This window comes from Poecilia formosa, unplaced genomic scaffold (assembly GCF_000485575.1).
Source record: "Poecilia formosa unplaced genomic scaffold, Poecilia_formosa-5.1.2 Scaffold293, whole genome shotgun sequence".
NCBI lineage: Eukaryota > Metazoa > Chordata > Actinopteri > Cyprinodontiformes > Poeciliidae > Poecilia > Poecilia formosa.
In genome coordinates this window covers 211,330-231,213 of record NW_006800232.1, presented here as the reverse complement: position 1 = coordinate 231,213, position 19,884 = coordinate 211,330, and the positions used below count along the sequence as shown (strand labels likewise).

General features: G+C 38.7%; 1 protein-coding gene across 4 annotated transcripts in view; it reads right to left on the bottom strand.

The window, feature by feature from the left end:
- cacna1ha (calcium channel, voltage-dependent, T type, alpha 1H subunit a) overlaps positions 1-19,884 on the bottom strand; it is a 128,835-nt gene that overhangs the window by 53,811 nt on the left and 55,140 nt on the right. For 3 of the 4 annotated variants that reach the window (XM_016681769.1, XM_016681767.1, XM_007572047.2), the window contains exons 3-7: positions 15,882-15,993; positions 13,452-13,585; positions 12,065-12,162; positions 6,284-6,452; positions 2,575-2,899 (exon numbers count right to left, since the gene is read on the bottom strand). In XM_016681769.1, the coding sequence (XP_016537255.1) occupies positions 2,575-2,899; positions 6,284-6,452; positions 12,065-12,162; positions 13,452-13,585; positions 15,882-15,993 (838 nt within the window). Of the gene's footprint in view, positions 1-2,574; positions 2,902-6,283; positions 6,453-12,064; positions 12,163-13,451; positions 13,586-15,881; positions 15,994-19,884 lie in introns of all 4 variants that reach the window. The other variant, XM_016681768.1, reaches the window with a different exon arrangement.

Below are 19,884 nucleotides of genomic sequence, written 5' to 3'. Positions count from 1 at the left end.
GACCGGACAGATGGTTGACTTGACGGGCAGCTGGATGGAGCCGATTGCGCCGGAGTGTTGGAGGAAACCCTGTTAGAAGCTGCAGAAGGTTTTAGAGCGAGGCAGAGGTGAATCCTAATGCAGGACAGCGACCCTGAACATGCAGTCAGAGCGACGGTCCGGTTGAAATAAAGCATAGAGATGAGCGTAGAAATTGGCGACGGATGTCATGAGTTATAGCTGTTTTAATCTTTCTTTCATAAAAAAAAAGAGAAATGTACAAAAAAAAAAACATTTTGAACTGGATTTGGTACTAAATGTTTTGGGGGGAAACTCTACATGAATTGCTTTAGCTTTGGCCTCTGTGAACTAGCTTTTGTCAACAGTGAACTTGTGAATTTATATGGCCTGGCTTGAACAATTTATATTTTATGCCATCCAGGAAAACTTCAGACGGTTTCTCTGCTTAATAACTCAACCAACAGTATCCTTAAAAAAAAACAACAGTAATTCATCAGTCAGCCCACACAGTGATTATGTCTAAAACACTCCTGCTCATCTAGTTTTTCTTTATCTACCTTGGCTAGGCTCTCATCATTCATCAATTTCATTTTCCAGTAGTTTTCTTTAATTTGACTCTCAGTTCTGTCTTTTTCTTGCGCTATTAATAACAGTGACTCCAAACTATAATTCAAAGAACTGAAACGTTGTTATCAGTTAATCAGTTTTCATGCTACTATCCTTTTACTTTAAAATATGCTCTTTACAGATTTTCAGTCTGGGTTTACCGACATTGTTCACTTGGTTACAGGGAATCTTGATATTTTGAAACATTTCATGTTATATTTTACGAGTGTTATCCAAAAGGAGTCATTTACTCTCATGAAAACGGCTATGAGTTCCCACGGACGCAGGCAGTGTTTTAGTCTTTGAAGTGACTTTTGGGAAAGCGTGAAATACCTCAGATAAGTTCAGAATATACGCTGAATCTTAGACATATAGAAAAGGCAAGACAGGATGGCTTACTGCAACCACAAGGCCTTCACCTGCTCTGTTACTGTGCAGCTTCGAATTCAACAAAGTCCAATAATTCTCTTTGGTGTTAAGATCAAAAGATGAGTTGTACATCGCAATTTAAGTGACTGAGTGTGGAAAAGCAAGACAAAGGACGTTAATACAAGGCAGGCTGCAGATCTACACAACAGGCCATTGAAAGAATTTATGTAACAAGCTAAATAATCATCAGTATAATAAAAGACATTTTTTCAGTCAAAACACGGATGATCTCATCCAGGAACTTGCAGAGATATTATGTGAGACACAGAGAACTCAATTCATTCCCTAATATGACAGAGTCTGCAACTCAAAGGGGCTGCTTGTCGTTACTGTGAAGCGCAAACAGCTCCATGTTGTGCGTAGCGTAGTTGCTAGGAGACTGAGGGGAGCTACAGGTTTTCAGGCTGTTGATGAAATACACATTTATTGTTATGCTCCTTTTTACTCTTTATAGTAAGAGGAGGAGTGCGAACGTAATGATGATGATGATGATGAGAAGGGAGGAGAAAGAAATCACAACATGACTCGGAAACCACTCCAGTCAGTTAGGTGTACAAGTAAAAACAGATTTTGTTTCAATAATGTCTACAATGACAAAGGTTATTTTTTTATCTTGTGTGGCTCAGTTTCTGTTTCATCTTTTTTTTCCCCAAAATGTATTTTACCCTCCCTGGTATCCACTCATATTGTATCCCTACATCTTCATGACTAGTTCACTCCATTTGTGGTTTATAATTTCATTTAAATCACTTTTTGCATTATTCAGTTTTTTCTTTCACTGCTGTACTGTGTTCTGTTCAAGTTAGAATATTTAAAGTCCTCAATACTTTGAATTGCCTTGTTGCTGAACATGTGCTTTATAAATAAAATTACCTTACCTTCTGCAATTTTTGTGACCTGTCTTTCTTATCATTTTCATTTACAATTAGCTTAAATACTGATTTAGCTGATATATACTATAGAAAGTTTCTGTCTTTGCCTTTTTTCTCACCCTGCATCAAATTTCACATGAAATGCCCTTAATGCTTTGAAAAAAAGAGAGAAAAGAATTGCAACCATATAAACAGTGCAAGCAAACAGGTGAATTCAGAAGTAGACACAATCAAATGCTTAGCAAAATAAAATAATCTCACCTAAGACTCAAATATTGTGTTTGCTAAAGCATGCCACATAGAAATTTTTTTTTTTTTAAATGGCTTCATGAGCTGAAAACACAGAGGGAAGTTTTGAGATGGATGAATAGGTCTGGGCATGGGAGCATTGAGAACTTGTGTTTGGAGTCATTTGAAGATAACACTCTTTGAGAAAGTAAACTGCAAGTCAAAGCACATTAGAAGCAAAGCCACATCCATCACTGTGACTCGGGTGAATTCACAAGAACGGATGAAATACGAATCTCGGCAGTACAGAGAGTGTAAGCTTACAGACTGCAATAAGGAAAAGCCTGAGAGGGGAAAATATACATTTTCCATCCACAATCCGGCAGGATATCTGGAGCAGCAATACGTTTATGAAAACTAAGTTAGTGCTTCATCTCACCTGGAATATGGCTATCCAAGCGTAGCCGATGTTGTCAAAGTTAACTGCTCCCTTGTGGGGGTTGAGGTCCCCGGGGCGGCAGACGTTGTAATACTGGTTCCAGTTAACACAGCTGCTATTGCTTGACCCGCCCACTCCAGGTAGCGAACCAATCAGAGCAGAGCTTTGGTGGGGAGGAGGAAGCGAGCAATCCTCTCCTCCCTGGGTGAAGGGCGGCACGTCATGGCAGCGCAGCATCCCGTTCTCTCGGGGAGCCGAGCAGATGAACGGGCTGTCTTCACCTTCCTCAGACATGTAGTAAGGATGCATGGACTGGTTGTAAAGTCTGGTTTGGCACAGACAAAACAAAACAAAACAAAACAAAACAAAACCAAACAAAACAAAAAAAGTGATTATAAAACTTTAAAACGCAGATAAAAGATTTTGACAAAAAAAACTGAATTTATTGGTAATATCATAATGACATGCTGTTTTTCTTTTTTTGCTGTCGTCAGTTTCAGTAGATGTCTGCTATCCAAGGTATCAGACATAAGGGTTCAGGCTTAAGTACATCTAAAAATATGGCTCAACTTTAGCTTTATTAAAAACCTTGTTTTAAAACAGTCTAGAGTTGCAGAGTGTAGATTTGACATTAACCTGTCTTAAAAAATGTTGTAGAAGACAGACAGCAATATTAAGCATGAAGACATAAATATTATGACGCAAGCTAGCTAAACGCGACGCTGTATAGTTCAACAAATTTCATCTGAACAGCACTGAAAACTTTGGAAAGTTAACTGACGATTAAAAAAAAATAAACTTCAACAATAGTTATTTTAGGTGACTCACATAGTGATCACAAGAAATGTCCTATTTAAAGGCAAAATGAAACTGAAGAGGCTGTTCCAGTGGATGAGCAGAAAATGAAACTGAAGAAAAAAGGCATTGCAAGGAAACTTCACAGGCCTCTCGTCTCAAAGCGAACCCGGCCTCCAGCAGTTTGGGTTGTCACGATGAGAAAAGAAGGAGCAAACCAACCCTGCACTAAAATCAATAACTGAACAGGACATTTCAACGCGCTATTGACTCAGATCAGTTAAACATAACATGAACAGGGAAAAAAAAACAAAAAAAAACAGCCTGTTATTGGATTGGTAAATTTCTACAAATCCAAGCCCTGTATAAAAAATGATTTTGTATCCGTGTATTTAACTATATGTTCATTTGTTTTTGGAGATTTTGATAAATCCCCCCAAAAATGCTCACGTCCCCTGTACAAACCTTACGACTACATAAATGTGCAATATTTGATTGACTTCCATTATTTGTGTTCCAGGTTAAGTTAACCTGTATGAAATCTATACAATAGCTGTAGAAAATTACATTAAATCATCAACTAATTCCAGATTGGCTCTTAGTTTGTTGCTAAAAGTTTTATTGTGAAAAACCCAAAACTGAAAAACATTGATATGGTCAATGGATGAAATAAGCTTAGCGCTTGCAGATATTCATTATGGTATGAATTTTGTTTAGCTCCTGTTATCTTGAGAAATTCAAACTAGCTTCACCTCATGATCAGGAGAAATCCCCCTTTTTGTTTGTTTCCAGATAGCATGAAATTTAAAAGGGAGGGGAAAAAAAAGCAATTTTCTTGCGATTTTGACATGATTACAGACCAAAAGAAAAAAGAAAAAAGATTGCTTCTTGTCTTACATCTAATTTCATCATACTGTATCGCTGTCATTAAATTTGTTTGACATGCAGCAATCAGTATGTCCATCCGTAGCTCTGCTGTTTTCTTTTTGCAGTTTCAACAAAGTGATGATGTTTGTCTGACATAGAGGACAATTTTGCCGAAAGTGATTTCAACGTAGTTTCGAGTTAATAAAGGTAAAGTGAGGAAATTTACTGTATCAACCTGAGATTTTGAAGATGTCTCGAGCTAATACTAGAGTCAAACTTTAACGTTGCACACCGTCCGTCTCTTCTCTCCGTCTCCCTGCATTCGCATGAGACACTCTCTGAATCAGGAGTGAGGAGCAGACATCTGCTTTATTGCTTATTAAATGAACATAATGTCTTTTTAACGTGCTCAAGATGCCCATACAGTTTATTTGCTTCAATAAGCAATGAAGCGTCCCACTCTTCATTCCACCCACTCCCCTATTTAATAGCACTTGTTGTTGGAGAAGTTATTTGGAGATCGGAGCGAATTAGCAGGTACGAAGTGAGTGACTCGGTTCCACCGCATTGAGCTACTTTCAATTAGAGATGCGCAAAAAGCTCTGCTGACATCCGTCTCGTTGCTTAATTTTAACGATTCAGTGGATTTTCGCCTTCCTTTTAATGAAATTCTTACTGCTCTTATGTTCCGTCTTACAACAGGGATTAAAAACAAAATCCTTGTTATACAAAAAACAAAAGTCTCAAAAATTCTAAGAAAAGAGTATGTGCAGGTGATTTCACATTTTGGCAGAAATAGGTTTGTGTGCTTAGTCTTCTGAGAACCAAGCTGATGTGTTTTGTTCCCTCACACAGTGAACAAGCCACATTTACTCTGGAACAATTTGTACAATTACATCAAGAGCAAAATTAGCCAAACTATCCCAAAGTGACATTGTCTGCTTCCAGAGTTTGTTGACACAAAGGCTTTTTTTTTTTTTTTTTCTTTTTTACTTTTTGCTCTTAGATTCAGTTTTACTCCCCATGGCTAAATGAGCGGCTGAGCTTCTCTATCTGCCTAATGCGTGCATTCCTGTTTGTCTACATGCGGCCCTGGACTGAGGAGGGGAAAACGTGGCTGCTGCGTCTAATGATGCCACATCCAAGATAAGATCGTCGAGAGGAAATGGGCGTCTCTCTGTTCTTCCAGCATGTTCAGTGTTAAATATCACAACAGTTAGAATTAAAATATTATTATTATTATTATTTTATAACTGGTCTTACTTATTCTCATGCATGTTTATAATAATTTCAGGTGCTCGAAAACAATTCCTTACAATTTTTGTCAGGTTACAAACTTCAATGTAATTTGGGGGGATTTTAGGTGCTAAACCAACACAAAGTAGGAAATAACTGTTAAATGGAAAGAAAATGTGTTTTTTATTTCTACAGTAATTTTACCCCAATATCTAAAAAGTATTTCCTTTGTATTACAACTGAATTTATACTGATTTATAACCCTGTTTTAAGTATTTCCACAACCTTGTCCACGACCTTAAAAGTGAAGTATACATTTCCCAGCATTTTATTTGTAAAAATATTTGAAACCCTAATTTATTTATTGCTCATCTTTCAGAATTATGGAGTACTTTGTTTTAGTATATCAACCAAAAAAATACACTCAAGTTTGTATTTTGTTAATGTGACAAAATGTAGAAAAAGTTGAAGAAGCAGCACTAACTTAAAAAGGATCGTTATGAGGAATCTCATCTGAAATGCTCTTTCACATGGACTGTAAGGAGTTATTTTTTTCATACCAATGTTATGAAAAAAACAACAAAGAAATAAAAAATAAAAAAATTAAAAAACAGAGCATACGATATCAACAGGCAACCTTATGTCCGAAGGCAAGAAAAACCAAAATGCTCTCTGGAAAAAAAAAAAAAAAAGAAGAAAAAAACATGAAACTTTTCCTTGCAAGCATTCGCGTTACAGCTGGTCTAAAAGTCTGAAGGGGAGAAAAAGAAGGTATTTACTAAAGGTTAAAAAAAAAGAAGAAATTGCTTACTTTATTATGTCTGTTATGTTTTTTTCCAGGAAGCAGCGGTTACGTAGCAGTCCGGCCCACAGCTGGACTCCCACAATGCCGAAGATAAAAAAGACAAAGAAGCAGAGAAGGAGCACATTCCCCAGCATGGGTAAGGTGTCCAGAAGCAGCGTCACCAGGATCCTCATACCTACACAGTGGGACACAAACAGCGCAGACGCAACGAGAAATTAATATCTCACATGCACATATTTAAATGCAGAAACTGCGAGTCTTTCCTAGTCCTTTGGATACTCAACACCTTCAAACACTTTTGATAGGTAATAAAAACCATGAATATTATTTCATCCTATGGGAAGCAACAGCTTCTGTGTCGCTAGCATTAGCTACACGCAACGAGTGTCCATCATGTACAACCAGGTGACTTTTTGAAGAGTTCTGCAGTAAGACTGCTAACATTTTGTTAACATTTAGCTGGTCTTGGTCTCATCAAACTCACAGTGTGTGTCGTCTCATCTGAGGAATCATTTGTTTGAGTGACGTTTAGCTGAAGAACTTGAAGCTGACTGTTTTAATACCGGGATAGTTTGACCAAATCTTGGCAAAAAAAACCCAAACCAAAACAAAAAAAAAAAAAAAAATGAAACTGGTAGCAAATGTTTAGTTTGGTCTGAGATAATGAATATTTTGTTTAAATAGTCAATGCTCTGTTAAGTCGTCATCCTGGCTGCCCAACCTCTCTTCAAAATAAGACTTCTCTAACTCTTGACAACAACAGATAATGTTTTGGCTCTTTTCAATAACTGACATATTCATCACTTTAATTGGCATCAGAAGCTAAATATCATTTCATCTTTTAGAAACGTGGACATTTTCCACAAAATGTAATGAATTTTGCATAAGTGACGTGACATAAGCATAGCAAACATTTCAATTAGTTTAATTACAACGTTTACTTCCCTTAAGTTTACTTAAATTCAAATCTGTTTCCCCACATCTGCATGTAACTGCAGGGTAGATTGTGGCTGAAAACGCTGAAAAGAACAACGGTGAATTATTTTCCATTTTCCAAGGATAAACTAGTCAATCAGTACATTTCAACGATCGAAACAGATTCTGCTTCCAAGTCTGGAAGGACGCTCCAAAAACCACACCGACTGCCCCAGAGGAAATGACTCATCAGTGTCTGTTTCTTTACGCACACACACCCGATGCCAAGATTTAGTCTAGGACACACAGTACTTTCTACATAGTAACACAACACTATAATTTTAATTTTCTCCAAACTTATCCGGTCACTATAAATGAGCAGAGCAGTCCCAGAGCTTCAAAAACAATTCTAATAAATAACGACGGGGTTATGACACGAAGATTGCAATCAGAAGAGAAAAAAACTTAACATAACTTTGTTTAAACTGGGAAGATATTAGGACATACAATCAGCTAAAATGAGTAAGCTTGTCACTGACTGGGGGGGTTTTAGTCTATATTACAAAAAGATTTAATCATGCTGCAGGTCTTTAATGTAATCTGAGGACTCGGCCTCACAGTGATGTCCTATAATAATGCCACTCTGATCCCAAGGCAACACAAAAACCTTGGTCTTACTCCCCATGTGGTATTACTGCACACCATTTTTCTCTTCCTCTCATATTCCACAATCTGTGATCTTCCCCAAATATAAAGAAATCTTATCAGTGCACATTAAAAGCATTTTTCAAAGCCAACGACAAAATTATTGGCGATTTTTCAACAATCCATTTACAATGGCTTAGAATTAGCTATAAGCTGCTCACCTGCATAACAGGAGCCGGGCAAGAAAAACACTGACCTTTATTTATTTATTTATTTATTTATGTAACTCAACATCTAAGTTTGCACACTGAGCAGTTCAGGAAGGCTCTGTTTTGGTGAGACGTCACCTCACCGAGTCCAGCGACGCCTGCCTGCCTTCCTGGCTGCTCCTGCTGCAGCTGACTGGAGTTGTGAGCGTTTTCCTGTGTCAGAAGCAGTTGTGCAAACGGCAAATACGCTCTGGTCATTTGCTCTGGTCATGACTCTGGGAGAGAAAAGTGCACCCTGTGGGGCTTTGTGTTACTGCGACACACATCGATGCATGGTTGATGCAAGGTTGACTAAAAGACCCGACTAGAAGCTATAATTATGTTTTACAAGTGCAGTAGATTAAGAAGTTTTAATTTTATATATATGTATATATATAGTCTGGAAACTATTCTGAACATTTTGCAGTCATCTCATTTGTTTCTTATTTACGAGGATTTGGATTTTGAATCTGCAATGCTAAGTTTCAGATGTTCCATGGAAATGTCAACATTTGTGGCTTTAAGCTCTGAAGTGTTGCATTTAGAAAGCATTTATTTATTTATATATTTTTTTGCAATAATATCCCCTCTTCATCTGTTAATTCTCTGTTTTGGTGTTTAACAAGAAAAAAATTTAAAAAATCAGCAAAATGACATGGATATGTCATTTTGTGAAAAAGAGAGGTGGGCTTTTTGATTAGCATATTCTTCCTCTGACTGCATTGACAGAACTAAAACATGCTACTTTGGTATGAATAGACGTACCATTCCCCGCCTCGCAATGAAGGACATTTTTACAGTGGGAAAAGGGCAGATATGTCAGCTGACAAGATGAGAACAAGAACATTTTAATAAAAAAAATTAAAAAAAACAAACAAACAAAAAAACAACAATGTCCAGTGCTTGCAAATGAATCAAGAAAATATGTTCTTTTTTTAAATTTTCATTTTACATTTTAAGCATGTTATTAATTAGTACAGATTGACGCTAATCTACTTTCGAACTGAACTACAAGCCAAGCAGTCATAAAAGAATGACTATTAGAAAACCAGTGGGGAATCAAAGAAATGTAGCTTTACTGTTTTGTGCCCATAAATGGCATTAGAGTTACAAATTAAAACCTATCACTGCATCTAATAAAATTTTGAATCAAGACCAAAAGTGGGGAAACACTGAAGAGTCCGAGTTGACACAAATTACCCTTTTCCATCACGTTTATGGACTCTAGTTATGGGCCACAAGTTTTTAAATGCTCTTCCTTTATGACATTGTTATCTGTGCTCTCAGCTTGTGATCTCATTAGTCTTGGAGTTTCTCATTTTGCTTCTCTTGGAAAAAGCCAAGTCACACTGCAGGAAGCAGCAAAAGTGCACTGCTTATTTTAAACTCGGTCCTGCAGTCAAAACAAGATGGGCGCCCAAATAACTCGCTATTAGATCCGGCAGGAGAAATCTAGGTGTTGCACACAACACTCAAGGATTCTGATGACTTATTCAAGCAATCAGTGTGCGAGAATGAGCGCACGCGTACACACACAGTGTACAAACACAACTGCAAATTATCTACAGTTGGCAGATAATTTGCAAAGCCCCCTGCAAGCAGCAGCCCTGATAATGTGAAATAAACAGACGGTTGCTCACAGTATCTAAGCTACGGAACAAAAACACAGTTAACATCTGCGTAACAACTCACCGACAAGAAGACGGCAAGACAAACAGAGATAGAGAATAATGGGGGAAACAGTAGGAGAGAGGGGTATTAGTCTTTGTATGAGTGCTGCTGCCCGGGAACGCGATTATATGCTAGATGAAAAAATAATACGCAGTGACGTAAAATGATTTCAGATGACCTCCAGGTGTCTGTGAACGTGTGTGCCTGTGAGTTTCGGGCTTGATGTACGTCCATTTGCTTCCTCTGACCTTGTTTTTAAGACCATTGTAACTAACACCTGCCATTGTCATCCCAAATGGATATCCCACCTCTTTATTTCATTTCAGTTTAATTTCATGCTGCTTTTAGAAACTCGCTGAAGCGTTTGTCGTTTAGTTTTGCCTTCTGTTACAGGGAAGCTCAGAGATTTTAAAATAACATCTGAAACCAAATCTGTGTATGTATAATTAAGCACAGCTAGTGGTTACAAGAAGGTGAAAAGGCTGTGATTCACAACCATTAGGAGATTATTATTTTAAAAATCGTGAGATTGTTAAAGGCTTTTGCCACATGGAAGCCATTTGGATAGATAATGTTGACTGTGGTCATTATTTTTCAGTACTGTTGCTAAAAATGGTGGCTGACTAAGAATCAATCAAGTCATTAATGTATATTTTCATAAAGCCATTAAAAGAAGCTTTTCAGCACATGCAGCTCTGTTGTTTTTGTTGATCACATCGATTGTCCTGAAATATTGTACAATATGTCCTTACTTACTTCCAGGCCGAAGCTTGGCCACATGCTAATGCATGCAGCTTAGTAATGCTGTAAGTTGTTATGACACTCTTGTCTAGAAAATCTCTTTAGCTATAGATTCATGGCCTCTTCTGTCAGGAGCTTTTAGGAACGTGACAAATAATGTGCGACTTCCACTGAGCTGAAAGCAAACACCAAACTCTTCGGGGCCATACATCAACTTACCACAAAGTGGTGTGAACAAGCAAACCAAAAATACAGTCCTGCACTGCTCAGGGCAAACAAACTACAGAATTGTAGGCCAACAGAAATGCATCTGACATACAGCGTAGCGGTAACTTGAATTAAATTCCAGGGAAAAGGAGACTGCTGCAGCAGGGGTAGATGTATTGAGCTGTAACCGAAGTAAAAAAAAAAAAAGAAAAGAAAAAAAAAGGTGTTTTTAAAGTTTAGGCGAGGCACAACATATTATGTGGAAGAATGGGTGGTCAGTGTAAAAACTGAATTCCTCTACACTTGGTGAAGAAATTCACCAAAATGTAATAATAACACTTTATTGGGGAGATATTGGAGTGACAACAGTAACAAACTTATGTATGAAAAACAAATGCTCAAAGAAAGAACTGCACTGATCTTAAAGGCTTTGCAAAAGTCTGTCTGTCTTCATTTGTGTCTTCATCACTCAGTGTTTCCTTCGTTTTATTTTCTGATTCATCTTCTTGTTTTGTTGTCATAACACCCACTCCACACACACACACACACACACACACACACACACACACGCGCGGACACGTACACATTTTTCCATCTCCCTCGTCTGTATCATTCAGTTCTCATTTTGTCTTTGTTCCTTCCGACTTGGCTTACCGTTTCATTTTTACTCACATCTTTCTCTCAGGGTGTTATTCTGCTATGAATGTCTTTGCCTTTTAAACAAACACTATAAAACAATACATTTAGTCTCAATCTCTTTAGATAAGTGCTCGCAGCACTATTCAGCCACAATGGCACCTCTGGTAAAAAAAAAATAAAAAAATAAAATAAAAAATGCTTAAGAATGCCATTTTATTGTGGCACTGGCTCACTCTGCAAGTGAGCCGTGGAGAATTGTTTTATCTCCCTGACAATCCTGCTCACAGTCCGTTGCTGCAAGATAAATATGGCTTCTCAATCAGCTCAGTGCCAGTGGCTAAAAGAAATGGGCCTCTGTGTCGTGTCGTACTTATACCCCAGTTTGACAGAAAGCCACAGATTACAATTAAAAAGTCTTCAGAAACTCAGATCAACCTCTATGTGTAAACTAGAAATCACATTCATTTTTAGGGTTGCTGGCATCTGTGCCACTTGTGATTTTCAAAAAAAAAAAAAAAAAAGAACTTGGAAGTTTTGTGTCCACTTATTGAGAGTCAAAGTATCAAGGTCCAAATACTCAATAACACCTTCTTCAACTGTACATATGTTTACAGTGGAAGAGATAAAGTGATACAATTGAATTTGGACACACCTATTGTGCACATATGTCATTATTGAGCTAAAAGGGCAACACTTAATTGGGTAAATCTCTTGGTCTTACTTGGTACTCTGTTGATCGCTCGCAGTGGCCTGAGCACCCGAACAGTACGGATGGCTGACAGACTGGCGTTGTGGCCGTCCAGAGAATACTCCAACACCCTGAAAAGGAAAGTGCAGTGAATATACAACATAAAGTGAAACACACAATATAATTTTGTTTTGGTCATCCCTTCTTTTTTTTTTTCTTTTTTTTGGTGGAATCATTTGACTCGGGGTAATGCAGAAAAATAAAATCCCTCTTCATCTTCTTCCAGACATCTCAAGGTTTTAAGTGCAAGCAAACTGGTATTGAGAACTGATCATGATTTCAACCACTTATGGAAAAAAAACAAACTCCTCTCTACCCTGTTCCTCACCGATACAATGATATTCTTTGGCTCCTTTGTAACCTCGCTGTAATCCACGACTTCAGCTCATGATGAAAAGGAGCAAATGTCAAGAAAATCCCAGTAGGACCGCTGAACTTTATTTATGGCTATTCAGATCTCTCTATACTAGTGTGTGCACCCAAGAAGATTGAGAGCTGGAACAAAGGATGGGGCAACAAAGTATTAATGTCTGGCTGTGCACACTTATTCAGAGATTATATCTGTTATTCCCTGTTTTACCCAAACAGATTTGTTTGCTTTGGACTTGAATTGTAGGAAATATACGGTGCACTAGAGGTAAAAAGAAATAAAATAAAAATAATAAAAACATTTGATAACCATTTGTCTTTGTCTCACAAAGATTTCACAGTTTAAAAAGGGGTTTCCAACTTTTTATATCTGCCGTACATTGCAGTCAGCATAATAATTATGAGAATCTAGAAGAAGCAGTTAGCAGGTTATGGCTTCCCCTGCAGAAAAGGTTGGAGGAGCGGCGTTCACTCACTACTTGTCTGCTCTATCGGTCCTGAACACTGAAGCTACATGTGTAATATATTTTATTACATTCTTTTCCTCTTCAGGAGAAGAATGTAATGCTCCCTATGCATGCTGATTTGTAAGACGGTGCGTTTGTACTTGCATGCTTTCTTACCCGACTACATAGGAAAACGTGGATAAAAGAAAAAGAATGTTACTGTGACCTAGAAAAGGCGCCTAGCTGCTTCCTGCCAAGAGATAGCATGACATTTTATATTCTCCAGTCATCATCCTAATTTCCTCCCATTCAAATGTCTTCTTAATAATTCATAGTCATTTGAAAGTGATATTCGGTCATTAGTGTGCATATGGTTGCTCGGATACAAAGACCTTTGAACTGACTGGTACGGGGGTCAAATTGCTCTCCTTTTCTGCTTGAAAATGTTCATCTAAAAAAGAGATTTTACATCTCGGCTTCCAACGAGCATCACCCTGATTGAGTTGCAAAATGTTATTGCGCAACGACGTCGACGGGACACCGACCCTGCCATGACGATAACAAAGTCGAGCTGGTTCCACTTGTCGCCGAGGTAACAATTGGGGCCGAAAATTCCAAGGGCCACCATCTTGATCACCATCTCCACCGCAAAGAAAGCGAAGATGCAATCGTCCAACACCTGGTCGAATAAAAACAGACAAATACACACAGAAAAGAAGATTTAACACGGACTTCGACCAAAACGCTCACAAACAAGACGACCTTGTCGAATCTCCTCATCAGCGCAAGCATACTTTTATATCAGCAGTAGACTTTTGAGAGCAGGGTTTCTGTGACAAACACAGATCTCTTCAATAAATTAGTTGGCTTAATTTCAGCAGGGAGTTGTTCTGACTCAGCGTGGTTGGTTATGGTTGGTACTCAATTAATTAGTCGTCTCGTATGGCAGGAGGAATGTCTGTATTTCAGTATAATGAGTCTGTCTCAATGTGCCATGAGTTGACGCCTCACTAAAACAAGCATGCAGGAATAAAATGTCAAAAGGTAATTAACTCATTTACATCCAAGTCAGATTTGTGAAATATAAGTAATACCAATGAGACGTAGTACGTATTACGCTTCATTGGTATTGCGAAATATTACACTTTACAGGAGCGTTTGCACATTTTGTCAGATTAGAACCTCAAGCTACAGTCTATTTGATTTAATTTATGGGGACTGCGTGTGATAGACTGACAAGAAGAATTTTCAGATTGGTATAAAGTCAATGAAAGTTAGATTGAACTTCTCACAGAGCCATTATAAATGATAATAATATGGAAATAATATGGGATCAGAAAAGCTTCACAGATTCACAGCTCAGGCGGAAATAAGAGCCAAACTAACAAAACAAAACCAATCCAAACTAGAAACTTGGAAGAGGTGGCATCATGCTGCGGGAATGCTTTTCTTCGTCAGGTATAAGGAAGCTGGCCAGAGTTGATGGAGAGATCGAGCTAAATAAAATACAGGAACCCTAAATTTACAGCCACAACTTCAATAAGAATGATTTAAATCAAACCATATTCCCGCTCTAAAGCGGCTCTGTCATGATTCATGTTCTGTTTCATGTCCATTCTGATTCCAGTCCACCTGCCATGCCTGACTGCTTGCCTGTCTCACCTGAGTCCCACCCTACTTAAACACCTCTCAGCCTCGGCCTCCTTGCTGACAGCCACGAGCCAGTAGAGATCCAGCATTTCCTTCCAAGTCTTCGGTGTATTTACGACCCTTTCTGCCCACGGGTCTACCCCATCTGCCAAGCCCTTCATGGATCCCATCTGTCTTGGATTTCTGGACCCTGACCCAAGCTCTGCCTCACGGCCACAGAGTACTGCCTGCCCCTCCTGCTTGGTTTGTCGTCTCTGTCCTCCTGTGTATGACCTCAGCCTGGTCATCGTCTAAGTCACTAGGATGTTGCTTTTCGGACCTCTTTATGAAGATCTTCCTTGATTTTTTCGCAGCCCACAGAAGCCTGTTGAGTCTGGTTACCTGCCCCTCCCTGCCGTCTAATGCTTGGTCCTTCTGCCCCACCAGTCCATTGCTCTATAGGTCAGTGAAGCTGAACATTTCAAACATACCCCTCCTTTATCTGTGCATCACCAGCTTTCTCCCCTCTTTTCTCAGAGCTGTGTTTGCTTACTTCGTCCTGAGCAGCAACCAGGATTTGAAATTAAAATTAAACCTGTTTTTTTTTTTCGTTTTTTGTTTTTTTTTCCTTTCGAGTACTCCTGTGTGTGGTTGAATTTCCGGGTACCCACTGAGTGTCCTTACAGGCTCAGTCAAAGTAATATGATAAAATGTGCAAATATTTTAGGAATATAAAGTGCTTCTGCAAAATACAGATGTTAAAATTGACAACAAAGACTGTAAATGTACATGGTGACTATTTTTTCAAAAAGAACAGTTTTTAAAAAAAAATTGTTTTTTTTTTTTTTTTTACATGTTGTGACAGTATAGCATGAAACAGATAATGTGTGGGAAAAAATGAAGCTCCTCTGCTTTCTTCCTACGGATCTTCTATTATCTGCACATACACTGCTCCGTCAGAAACAGCCAGTCAGGACCAGGAGGAGGCTCTTAGGAGGACGCATGCACAATCACCCTTGTGCATGCGTCGTTCACAACCTCTCTCTTTCTCCCTGTTGCACTACAGCTGGCTCCCCACAACGTCTTTTTTGACTGGGAGCAGTGCATTTCTTCAGACAACAGCAGCTCAGGGAGGCAGTGAAGGAGCCCGATCTTTCCACAGACTGTCTCAAATTATACTGTCACAGCATGATGACACTTCTAACAAATAAGTCACAAACACATTTTTGCAAAAGTTACATGCTGCTCCCATTGGGAAAAAAAGAAAAAATCACACTCAGAAAAAAAAAAAAAGCCTTTAGAACAGAATGTTCATGCAAACCCATCCGACTGGGCATGACGCTCACCTGTAGGATGCGGCACCATTCTGACAGGCAGGTAACATCCTCGCAGGGCTGAAACATCCCCAGAGTCACACAGTTTAACAGGATCACCAGCATGGACACGTGCTCGAACCACGTGCAAGAGGAAAGTTAAGGTCAGAACAATATACATGTCATTCTGAATCATCAGCAACAGACAGCCAGAGCCTGTTGTGTGGTTGGTCCATAAGATGCTATGCGACACTGTTTATGCTGTAAAGGACAACAATAACTGAACTACAGAACACGATACACGGCGAGTGCTGCAACTGATACGATGCGACCATGCAAAAGGACAAATAAACAATCGTTCCATCAATCCACCTGAAACAGACGCCAACAGGAAGTCTTGCATGGGTCTAACGCACTAAATGGGCCCATTCATGGCAATTTGCTGCTAATGGAATTATAGTGCTTTTTGCCAAAAAAATCATGAAATCACCATGTTAATGAGCCGATGTCTGCTGCAGATCAGGTTGCAGTGTTTACCAAAGCAGATCAATGGCGAGGCCCAGCGCACCAGGGAGGGAAACGTAGGAGAGATGCACGCATTATGGTGTCGCCAGGCATAATATAATCTGCACTCGTGCCAATTAGGCTAAAAGGCTGCGAAGAGACGAGCATGACAGTTATTATCCAGAAAACCTTTGGTGCTGTTAAAGACTGGCGTCTCGTAAAAAGGAAGAAGCTTAATTTGAAGGGTGTAGATGTCAGGCATCACCTCTCTGACCTGAACATCCTTTTTGAGGAAGCAGAGAGGTTATTTTTGCAATAAGCTACACATGGTAAAAGCATTTTCTCTCTCTCTCTCTTTTTTTTTTAATTAGCTCTATAAGGATGGGAATCTAAAGAGTTCAGGCTTTACTGACGTCTCATTGTGTTATGCAAATTAGACATGGAAGAGATCCCTTGATTTGGTCCTATTTGTGTATATCAACTTGGAGTGATGTAAATGTAGTTCTACTGATGGAATAAAAAATAAATAAATAAATAAATAAAAGGGTGAATCAATTTCAAAATCCTTTCAGTCGATTCTGCTTTGCATCAAACTTTGACCAAATCCTGAGTAATGTGCAGCATCGCGACCACAGCTTTTCAGATCGCATGTTCAGAAGCAATGCAAGTCGCATATGGAGCCATGTTGCAGCATGAACCTCAACACGACAGCAGAAAAACTCGTAAAATATGCATTACCAGGAGAGTATTGTGCTTCTTCTGAGGCGGATGTAATTTCGGGCATTGTCTCATTATGACAACGGAAGGGTGGGTGGGGGGTCAAAGAGTACAAAGGAAGACGAGTGAGAGACAGTGAGTGAAATGGATGGTTTAAAGACTAAATGAGGGAAAATGAGGAGAAAAGTATGAGGAGAAAATGGATTACCAGGAAGAAGGAAAAAAAAAAGCCACTGATACTGCTGATTTTCTACTTTACTTTGACTTTTGCCGCAAATGCACATCATCTCACACACATACACACCACTCACCCACACACACGCACACACACACCCACACACACACACAGAGTCTTGTTTTTACTTCTCTCTCTCTCTCTGTTTCACTTACACACACTCTCAGTGAGCATGTAGAGTTGAAATATTGATGTATTCCCAAGGTGCTGTCTTAATTGGAATGTGCATTAATAAGGAAAACTAAAGGTAAAAACTTACATCATCTCTTCATATAAACTATATGATGTATCAAGGCATTTTTACAGTAGGGCAAAACCTGGGGAGAAATATAACACTTTACACAAAAGCTTTGTAACAAAATCTCTGATTTAATTGTTATGCAACGGTTATTTCTACTCAAAACTGAAATATCTTAAATGCAGAATATTAACTGAAACATTTTACATATTATTTGCTTGCTGCAGGCTTAAGCAAAAATTAGAAATAATCACTGAATGTAGTAGTAATATTCAGGCTTTGTTTTGCACTTCACAGAATAACAATAGGAGAACACTATTACTCCAGGGGTCCATACTAACTCATCCCAAAATTGTTCTGTCGAGTTAAGGTCAGGCTAGTCAGGTTTTTCCTAAAGTCTTGAAGTATCCAATCGTCGTCATTGTCATCTTTAAGGACCTTGTTTTATGTACTGGTGCAAAGTCATATTAACAGAGGAAGTGGACATTCCCAAAAGGTTTCTGCAAAGCTGAGAGTGTAAAATTGTCCAAATATTTCATGGTACACTGAAATATTAAGAGCTCTTTTTCACAGGAACTAAAAGAGAACAGCCAAACTCCTAATAACCAGCTCCTCACCTTCCTCCCGTCTGCTCCAAACTTCATGCTTGACACAGTGCAGCTAGAAAAAAAAAAAAAAAAAAAANCCAAACTTCATGCTTGACACAGTGCAGCTAGAAAAAAAAAAAAAAAAAAAAAGTTGCTCCCTGCCAGCTGCCAAACCCAGACAAGTCCTTTGGATCGCAAGACAGTGAGGAAAGATCTGTCACTCTAGAAAAGATGTCTCCACTGCGCTACAGCCAAATGCTCTGCACTGCACTTGGTGATGATGTAAGGCTTGGGCACAGCTGCTCGGCCATGGAAACCTATTTTATGAAGCTTCTCCACACACTGTTCTCAAACTAATCTGAAGGCAACATGAGGTCTGAAAGGTTTCCAGCAACTGACAGGAAGAAGTTGGTGACCTCTGCATATTATGCAGCTTAGTCTTGTTAACACCACTTTTATTATATGTGGTCTACCAATTTGTAGTGTTGCTGTCATTGCATACTCACTCTCCTTATGACACCACTAAGAGGTATATTTAGTAGCAGTAGTACCGCAATGTTTGCCCCCTAGTGGCCAGGTAATTATTGCCCCAAATTAACCAGATTGCCAGTGACACACTGAGCTTAACTTTCAGTTTCAAAAATCCTGAATTCCTTGGGGAGAGAGCTATCCGCAAGATGAGAACGATGGATCCCTGCAGTTTTAACTCAGCTAGTGTTGCATCAGCTCTGCAAGAGTGGTACATGTGTACAGTTACGTTTCCACAGTAATTGGTGCATGTGGTAAGCAAAGAAACGAGGCTCGAGCCAAAATGCAATTAATATTTATGCAGATCTGAATTCTCTCTTTGAGCATGCGATGCGCTCAAAGAGAGAACTTTCATTAAAGTTGAAAATGGAGTGTGTTTTAGAGTGGGGCCTATATTTGCTAAAGATAAAACAGTAATTATTTATGTTGCAGTTAGGTTCAGGACATCTTTGCACAGGAAGCAGTGAAAATATCCAAACCAGCTGTCTGTACTCATTCTACATGTACAAAAATGTACTAAAATCTTTTGTATTCAGCTCTCATTTGCACATCTGACAGAAGATATTCTGAGCCCTGGCTGCCACTGTTCACCTTAGTCTAATTAGTCAAAACTGACAAATACCTGGCATGCTCAGCCAAAATGCCACACATACTTATTCTCCTGACGAAAGATTGCTTCTATTCCCTGTGAGATAGAATTATGAACCTGTGGGTTCATTTCCATTATTGTAGCTTAACAAATGAGACGTAGGTTTGATGTGTTTGAAATAAGTGCGTATGGAGCTGCAGCATCTATTTATATAATATAAAATGCACATCTCACGTATTTACAAGGTGATTCATAAAAAAAAAAGCACTCAATTAAAATTAGGGAACATTTGTCTATGTCATGTGTTTAGATAAACAAAATGAACAAATAAATAATTTATTTTCTTTCTTAATTTAGTGATTTATATGTGGAAAAACATGGGAGACTGGAGCTGTTGGGGATCGAGTTCACAAAGAGATTATTTAATTTTAGCCTTTACTACTGTAGTGGATCCCTTTTAAGTTGTGTGCTCTTTAATGCAAACTCCACTCTTGTTGAGATCCTTGGTAAAGATGTGTAAAAGGCTTTAGTGTAAGTTCAGCTTTTATTGCAGACATTGAAAAGTCACATTTTAATTTGAAGACGTCTATTCGGAGGGAATATATCCCTCATTACACACTCTAACAACTCTGATTAAA